Source organism: Arachis hypogaea, chromosome 10 (genome assembly GCF_003086295.3).
Source record: "Arachis hypogaea cultivar Tifrunner chromosome 10, arahy.Tifrunner.gnm2.J5K5, whole genome shotgun sequence".
NCBI lineage: Eukaryota > Viridiplantae > Streptophyta > Magnoliopsida > Fabales > Fabaceae > Arachis > Arachis hypogaea.
Window position 1 is genome coordinate 101,839,344 of NC_092045.1, and position 9,136 is coordinate 101,848,479.

The window sequence follows — 9,136 nt, forward strand, 5'->3', positions numbered from 1 at the left end:
GCACCACGTACCAGAGGCTAATGAACAAGATATTCAGCGATCTCATAGGCAAGATGGTGGAAGTCTATGTAGATGACATCCTAGCAAAGACCACCTGGCCTGATGACCTCCTAAGCGACCTGGGGAATGTGTTCGCGTCCCTCCGACAACACGGCATGAGGCTCAACCCACTCAAATGCGCCTTTGCCATGGAGGTCAGAGTTCCTCGAATTCATGATAACCCAAAGGGGGGTGGAAGGCAACCCTGAAAAGTGCCAAGCTATACTCCAAATGAAAAGCCCGGGCTGTGTCAAAGACATCCAAAGGCTCACCCCGCTGTCCCGCATCCTCGGAGCATCGGCAACGAAAGCCCTGCCCTTCTTCAATCTGATGAGAAAGGGTATAGTGTTTGAATGGACTCCTGTGTGCGAGGAGGCGTTCAATCACTTCAAAGAGATCCTGGTAGCACCCCCGGTACTCGAGAAGCCCAAGGTCAGAGAACCACTCTACCTATACCTGGCCATAACGGAGGAAGCGCTTGCAGTGGTTTTGGGGCGGGAAGAAGGGAAGGCTCAGCAGCCAATTTACTTTGTGAGTAGAGCGCTGCAAGGAGCAGAACCAAGGTATAGCAAATTGGAGAAGCTGGCACTGGCACTCTTGACCTCTTCCCGTAGACTAAGGCAATACTTCCAAAGCCACCAGATCGTTGTGAGAACAGACCAGGGAATCCGTCAAGTGCTCCAAAAACCCGATTTAGTGGGAAGAATGATGACTTGGGCCATCGAGCTCTCCCAGTACGATTTACGATACGAACCCCGACACGCGATTAAGGCACAAGCAATGGCAGAGTTCCTGGTGGAAGTAACAGGGGACCCAACCGAAGAAGCGGGCATACGGTGGAGGTTCCATGTAGACGGGGCCTCCAACCAAACATCGGGGGATACCGGGATCATCTTAGAAAGCCTAGCTGGGGTCATATACGAACAATCGACCAAGTTCGAGTTCCCTATGTCGAACAACCAAGCAGAATACGAGGCCCTCTTGAGAGGCCTAACCCTAGCTCAGGAAGTCGGGGCGACGAGGCTAGAGGTGTGTAGCGATTCACAGGTCGTCACCTCACAAGTAAACAGAAGCTACCAAGCCAGAGACTCGCTATTGCAAAAGTGCTTGGAGAAGGTTAGAGAGTTGGGCAAGCAGTTCGAGGAAGTCACGATCCAACATGTTCCAAGGGAAAGGAACACACGGGCAGACCTCCTATCTAAGCTAGCAAGCACGAAACCGAGAGTCGGCAACCGATCTCTCATCAAAGGCATGGTAAAGGAACCAGTAGTTGTCCTCCACTTGAAAAAGTTAGGCCCCTCTTGGTTGGACTCCATCATTGATTTCCTGAAAAACGGCAGCCTCCCTGACGATGAGAAGGTAGCTAAAGCGTTGAGAAGGGAGGCAACCAAATATGCAACCATACAGGGACAACTGTTTAAAAAGGGACTCAGCCAGCCCCTATTGAAGTGCCCGCATCCCGACCAGACGGACTATGTACTCAGAGAAGTCCACGAGGGGTGCTGCGGCCACCATATCGGGGGCAAAGCCCTAGCGCGAAAGCTCATTCGAGCTGGATACTACTGGCCATCGATAATGAAAGATTCCAAAGAATTCATGAGGAAATGCGTCAAGTGTCAAGAGAACGCTAACTTCCACAGAGCACCGGCTTCTGAACTAAGTCTACTGACGTCCTCCCGACCTTTCGCACAATGAGGAGTCGACCTCTTGGGACATTTCTCGGTTGGTCCGGGGCAAGTCAAATATCTCATAGTTGCCATCGACTACTACACCAAATGGATAGAGGCCAAACCACTGGCCAGCATATCCTCATCCAATTGTAGAAAATTCATGTGGAGGTAGCTGATAACCCGATTCGGCATCCCAGAAGTCGTCATCTTAGACAACGGGACACAATTCACTGACAAGAACTTCATAGAATTCCTCACCGGCCTGGGTATAAAACCGAAAATCTCTTCGGTAAAGCACCCCAGACGAATGGGCAAGTCGAGTCCGCAAATAAGGTCATCTTGCTGGGCCTCAAGAAGTGGCTGGATAACAAAAAAGGTGCATGGGCCGACGAACTCGCTTTGGTCCTTTGGTCTTACCGTACAACCGAGCAGTCCTCCACAGGAGAAACCCCCTTCTGCCTGACGTACGGGGTGGACGCGATGATACCCGTGGAGATCGGCGAGCCGAGCCAGCGGTTACTTCTGAAGGGAGTATAAGAAGCAGTAGAGAAGGACCTGGTGGATGAGGCCAGAGAGATGGCCCATTTGACAGAAGTAGCACTTAAGCAAAGAATGGCCCTGCGCTACAACGCCAAAGTGCTCAGGAGGGAATTTAGAAAAAATGACCTCGTCTTGCGACGCAACGACATAGGGCTACCGACCTAAGGGGAAGGAAAACTGGTGGCAAACTGGGAAGGCCCCTACAGGGTCAAAGAAGTGCTCGATAATGGCGCCTACAAATTGGAGAAGCTCGACGGCAAAGAAATCCCGAGAACATGGAATGGAGGTAACTTGAGAAGATTTTATTCCTAGCTCAAGCACGCCGGCTAGGCGGTTTGACGAGCTCAGTAATTTACTATTGTTAAACGCTCACCATGGCTATAGACCTGTTTATTTGTCGATTACTCTTTACTTAACAAATTTCTCCATTTACTCTTCAAATTTCTCCATTTACTCTTCCCCAATTATGCGTCCCACGACAACATGTCCTTCATAACGAATGGTAAATGGGACAACAATACGACGCCCCGGGAGCCAACCAAATTAAAGCCATAACAAACGGCCGCGACAATAGCAAAGCCACGACGTGGCTTCGAACAAAGATACCAACATAACGGTAAACAAACACAAGCGACAAACATACACCGACAAAACGGTAACAAAACAAAACGAAAGTGCTACCAGGTAAGCGGATAAATACGATAATCACAAGCCGACCAAGCGACTAATAAAGTATAACAAAATTAGTTCCACAAGTTCTACAACAGAACCACAAATCCATACAAGAGCATAAGGTACAAGAGTTCATTTTTTGGGCATGTCGACAATCTTGCCATCCTTGATCATTTTGAAAACCCCAATTGCCGACGTATCAAATTCGGGAGCCACGATCTTCACTTGAGCCTTGAGAGCCTATTCGGTCATGATGATCGCGCTCTTTCCCTGCTCTCTGACCTCCTTGCTCTTCTTTTTCAGCCCCTCAACCTCAGCTTGAGCGGCCTTGGCCGACAAGACGACAACGTCACGTTCCTTCTCCAAAGCGACCACCTGACCTTGCGCGGCATTGAGCTGGCTTTCCAAAGTCATCTCCCGCTCGATCAAACGGGATACGGAAGCATCAGGAGTCTTCAAATTTTCTTAAGTAGACGCGGCCTTCTCCTCGGCAGTCTTAAGCTTCTCCTTCGCCTCGGACAGCTGCCCCGAAGCGTTTCAACTTGAGTTTTGAATTGGTTGTTGGCTGTAACAGCAGATTCAAGCTCCTTGCGTAGCGACTGGATACCTGACAACTCAAACTCCGCCTTCCGAGCTATGGCCGCACCACGAAGAAGGGTACGATACATCCACCGCGCCTGCCCCGCAAGGTCAGTACCATAAAAGTGTTCCTCCGTGCCGGGAAGCAATTGGGAGTCTATGAATGTCCCGACATCGAAGTTCCTTTCCATCACGGTGAAGGCCCCTTCGGGGCTGGAAAGTGACCTCTGCCTCTTGGGGGGGGTGGGGATGATCGTCAGGTCGTCTTCCTCGACCTGTTGAGCAGAGGACGAGTGCCCGGTACCGGTCGCCTCCCCATGAATGGGAGAAACGTGCGCCCCGTCAGAAGGCTTATCTGACATGTCGACATCATGGGGGTGAGGGTGCCGTCTGATCCTCCTTGTTCCCAGGAGGGGCTTCCGGATGCTCGTCAACCTTCTCCCCATCACTCTCCTCCAAAAAAAGTTTTGTACAAGCTCTCAAGGCCTGTCACCTCGGCAGACATTCCCACTGCAACAAATAAATAAACAAGTTAGTCGTTTAACCGGCGTGACCAACCAAAGCAACGACAATGCAAGAAACACAAGACAAAGCTACTCACAAATATAATTCCGGGCGACCTCCCGGTTACCCATAAGAAGGTGGGGGTTCACGTGGTTTTTCCCAAAAATGGCCAACAACACGTCGGCAATTTTTTTATCCACGATAGACATCCCCTTGTAGGTCACCTTAATAAAAGCATTAGACCCCGCCGTGAAACTCCAATACGTCGGGATGAGAGTCCTCGAACAAGCCAAAGATCTTCTGACCTTGGGCAGATCGGAAGGACATGAACCCGTTCATCGCCTTCCGCTCCTTGGAAGGATTCGTCAGGTTAAAAAAATAAAGAAAAACATCGACTGACACCGGCGGCTCCAGATACTCACACACCATCTCGAAATAGAAGATCGAAGCCCAACTGTTCGGATGCAGCTGCGACGGCGCCACGGAGATCCGACTGAGGAGTGCCATTTGAAAAGCAGAGAAGGGGATACAGACCCCAACTTGGGTGAACATGACTTTGTAAAATCAAATCCAGTCGGCAACCCAAGGGGAGTGGAAATTGATTTCGTACAACCGTTCGTAGGGGGCAGGAACAAAAATGTCGTAGTTGGCCTCCTCGTCAGTACCTCCGCACAGGTACTCGGCCTGACGAAACTCGGTAAGCTCCTCCTCACCCATCTAGTTCGGGGAGTGCCTCAAGTCGGAAGCCACCCAAGCGTATGGGTCGTAACCCGGTGGAGGTGGAAGCTCGTGAGACGACGCGAGGCATACCTACTGTGGGGGTACCACTCGGTTAGTCTATGAGGTCGGGAGCTCGGAAAAACCTTAGAAATTACATTTAGCCTATCCAGTAACTAAAATTAAGCAGAGATAAAGCAAAATCCAAGCAAAAGCCTAAAAGCTAATACCCTGGAATGGTGACCCCCCCTAACGCACCTACTCAACACTAAGGTCATTTATCATACAAAACAAAGAAGCAGCATGCAAGCAAAAGAACCAATGATGAAGAAGAAAAAGACCTTGAAGCAGAAAGAGAAGGGATTGATATTTACCTGGAATAGTTGCGAACACCTGAAAGAGGAAGAAACGCACAAGGATGCAGAAATGATGCTCTGGGATACTTGGGAGAGAAGAAGATGAAGATATAAGAAGCAAGAATGGGAAAGGAAAAAGAAACGCAAACGGTTTAAAACTGCCACTTAAGAGGCGCGAAAATACTGGGGGAAAAATGGTCTTTCCACGCGGAATTTTTTAACCCATTATGAGTATTTAATACTCAGCGCGAGGAACGAGGTGACGAATGATCACCCTAGCAACAAACAGACGCGCACAAGAGGCACGTTCCCCCCACGGATGGCCGACCTTGCGACAATGCGCGAAAGAAGAAACAACACGCCACCAACAGCCCTCACGACTATTGCTGGCGCATGCACTGTTGCGGCCTGGCCCAAACAGATTGCGGGCCGACCCGACCCGTATACCACCTAACCCGAACGGTCAGGTGCGAGCTGCTTAACCACCGACCTGAACACGCGTCCTTGGATGCTCATTACGACAGCTATATAAGAAAGCTTCGAGGAAGGTGGGTCTTCTCTTGTGGGACCCACTTCTGACACAGAATATATGGGGAGGGTTCTACCCCTCTCCCAAGGTACGACAGCTACCACTTTATCCCTTTTTCGCCTGTACACTAAATTGACAAGAGTGTCGAAGTGTCTTTGCAGGTGACACCCCCCTTCACATCCAGAGCTCGAAACGTCGGCTACTCCAACTTCACCCTCGCAACCTGGTCCTAGGCCACCCCCCACCTATCAACTCAAAGATCCTCCCGAATCGTCTGGTACCCGAACTACCGAACAGTAATTATTTGGAATTCAAATATATTATTATTATTATTATTATTATTATTATTATTATTATTAACAGAGCGAGACATGTAAGTAAAAAAGATTCTCATTTTGTTTGCCACCATAATCTTAACATTATGCAGCAGGTGCATGACCTCCGATATGCATGTGATCAATACTTTCCAAAATTGCAGTCGAAAAGAGAGTAAATGATCAAATTAATTTTTAAAAAGATCACATAATTTTTAAATTAATTTTTAAATAACTTTTTAATTAAATTTATCTTTAAAAAATTTTAAATTAATCACATTAATCTTTTTATTAATTTTTTACTAATGCCATTAACAAAAATTAACGTGACATGTTAATATTCATGTCACCATATGAAATGACGTCATTTTATATCTTTGACAACCCATTACTTACTCGCACTTTAACTACACACACTTCTCTTCACTCTCAGTAAGAAAAAAACCCCTCCCACCAGATCCGTCAAATCTGTCGTGCCTTCCACCATAGCGTCGTTCACATTCCTATGCTTTTTTCCTTACCGTCATTGTCCTTCACGGCACTATTGGCACTGGCAAGTTCAGAACCCCTCAACAAGGCTTCAATAATCTTAGCCACTACTTCAACTCACACGGCTGCGTCTTCAAAAAATAACAATACTCAGAAGAAATCATCACCATCACTACGTCACCTTCGATATCTCCACGATCCTCGTTGATGAGCCATCCAGCAACGACGAAGTAATCCGCAAACACACCATACACATTAGGCCTAAAATCACCAATTGGGACCAACGGTGCAAAAAGTGGCTCCAATAATACTCTATAATTTTCTAAATTTTATCACTCAGAACAAGCTCCGTATAACAGGATATTTGGGTGAAAAAATGTACTCTGAGAATAGTTACTACTTACATGACTATTTGGGGAGTTATTGTGGATCGTTACGAAGAGATGATTGAGAATTATCACCCATTCACCTTGGTGTTGGTGATCATAGGTGGTCACTTTTAATATATTTTGTTGGATGCAAGTTTTGTGGATTACTTGCGATAAGTTTGGGGATTATTCTGTTGAGAGGTGTTTGAGGCAGATGAACCGTGTATACAATTTTAATGATAATCATATTCTGTATATATATATAGTAGAGTGGATATTCATACATGAAATAAGTGATGATACTGTTAGTTATAGAATTGGCAGAAAAATCAAGGTGACTATCTTTAAATTTGTGAGGAACGAATTTGATTAAAAATTTATTCGAAAACTAATTTAAAGATTGTGTGATCTTTTAAAAATTAATTTGACTATTTATTCGTTGAAGAGGCTATAAAATAATAAAAAACTATATGTAGATCTCTTGCATACAGAACTTTAAACAAAGTAAATTATGAAATAAAAACAAATTCCTTCACACCGTCACTCCTGCAATTTTACATTGATATGTAATAATAAATATTTTATTTATTTATTTACTTAAAAATTTATTCACAAAAATAATATAATATGTTAGAGATAGAATTATTTTTATATTTATTTATATAAGTAATTTTATGATGTAATATTAAAATAGTTTAATTATTTTATTATTTTTGTAATTTTATTAAATTTGTAATTAAATTTCTATAATTTTTTTATTTAATTAGATTTCTATACTATTTTTAATTTTATATTTAGATCTTTTTTAATATAAAAAAATATGAGTTAACTGAGTACTTTTTAAAAATTGAAAATATTCATAATTAAGAATCTAATTAGATTTTTTACCACATATTTTTTGAAAAAATATTCTATTAATTTTAATATTTTTCACATTAAAAAAATTTAATTACAAAATTAAAAATAAATTCAAGACTCAATTATATTAAAAAGATAAAAAATATAGAAATCTAGTTACAAATTTAGTAAAATTTTAGAGACTAACAAAATTATTAAACCTATTAAAATTTATCTAATACAATATTATGTTACTTATCTATAAAATTTTCACATCTAGATTATTATTTCTAAACATAATGAATGTATATTACAAATTTTATATTTTTAAAAAACATAATATCTAAATAATTTATAAATATAAAATATTTTTATCCTTAAATTATTTTCTAAGATTGAATCATTAAAATTTTTTAAATTTTAATTTTAATATAATATCATAATTCTATAATTGAAAATTTTATAATAATTTAATCTATACAAAATTTATACAAATTTAAAGACCTGTTAAAATCAGATAGAATTCCTGTTTTGCACATAACTTGGGGTCGAGGAAAGTAATAAGAGTAATTCACATAAATAAACTAATATTGATCCAATATTATGTGGATCACCCAAAATGAAAAACGTGATGTGAATCACCCTAATTATATCTCTATGCAAAATCGAAATAGATAAACTAGATTTACGTCTCTACAAAAATCGAAACAGGGGTGTTCGGTTTATACTTTTTTCCATGCTTTCTTAGTAAATCTAATGAGGTTGTTTCGATTTATACATGCATGCATGGTATTCTACTAAATCTAAATACACTGTTTCGATTTAGGCTTGCACGTGAGCCCATAGTAATTCGAAATAACCTGTTTAGATTTACACCATGATATTGTCCTTATATAATTCAAATTAGACTGATTAGATTTACTGTGAAGCAAACCTATATAAATATGATATGAACGTCAATTCTGTATGAGAGTAAAACACAATGGCTAGTAAGGATAGTTTTCTAGTACTAGTGCACTATAGAGGGTCGATTAAGAAAAAACATGTTCTGGAATTAAGTTTACTGATAAGGATCCCCTTAGTATTTTTTTGAAAGCTTCAACGATTTTCACTGAGTTCATGAATTCTATAATCCAAAAACTGGGTTTGCAAGGTGTAAAACGGGTTGAGAAATTATTCTATAGAATTCCGATTTCAGTTTTGCGGGATGACGTGAAGTACGATTCGTTCGTCACAAGGAGTCACGAAGATTTGGAAGTTTTATTCAATTGTCGTCGGTAATTTTCTGAGGTGAGGACCCCTGAGCCATTGGCCAAGCTTATAGATGTGGTCTCCAACTCAGGCGGTTCGAACCAGAATCCCCAAGCTCCAGCGACGGTAGCCTGTTCTAGTTCGAGGCCTAGTGGTGCCTCCTCATCCATGCCTGTGATTGCGCCTGAGGCAATGTTGGTTGCCCTCCCGTCCTTCCCAGCTGGTCTAAACCGCAGTGGTGATAGAGAAGTAGGTATTACTGATATGACAC

At 42.7% G+C, this 9,136-nt stretch overlaps 1 protein-coding gene across 1 annotated transcript; it reads left to right on the forward strand.

Moving 5' to 3' along the window:
* Positions 1-270: 270 nt before the first annotated feature.
* On the forward strand, positions 271-1,734 carry LOC112717834 (uncharacterized). Its single transcript, XM_025769768.1, has one exon. The coding sequence runs from the start codon at positions 271-273 to the stop codon at positions 1,732-1,734; it is 1,464 nt and encodes a 487-aa protein (XP_025625553.1).
* Positions 1,735-9,136: the final 7,402 nt, after the last annotated feature.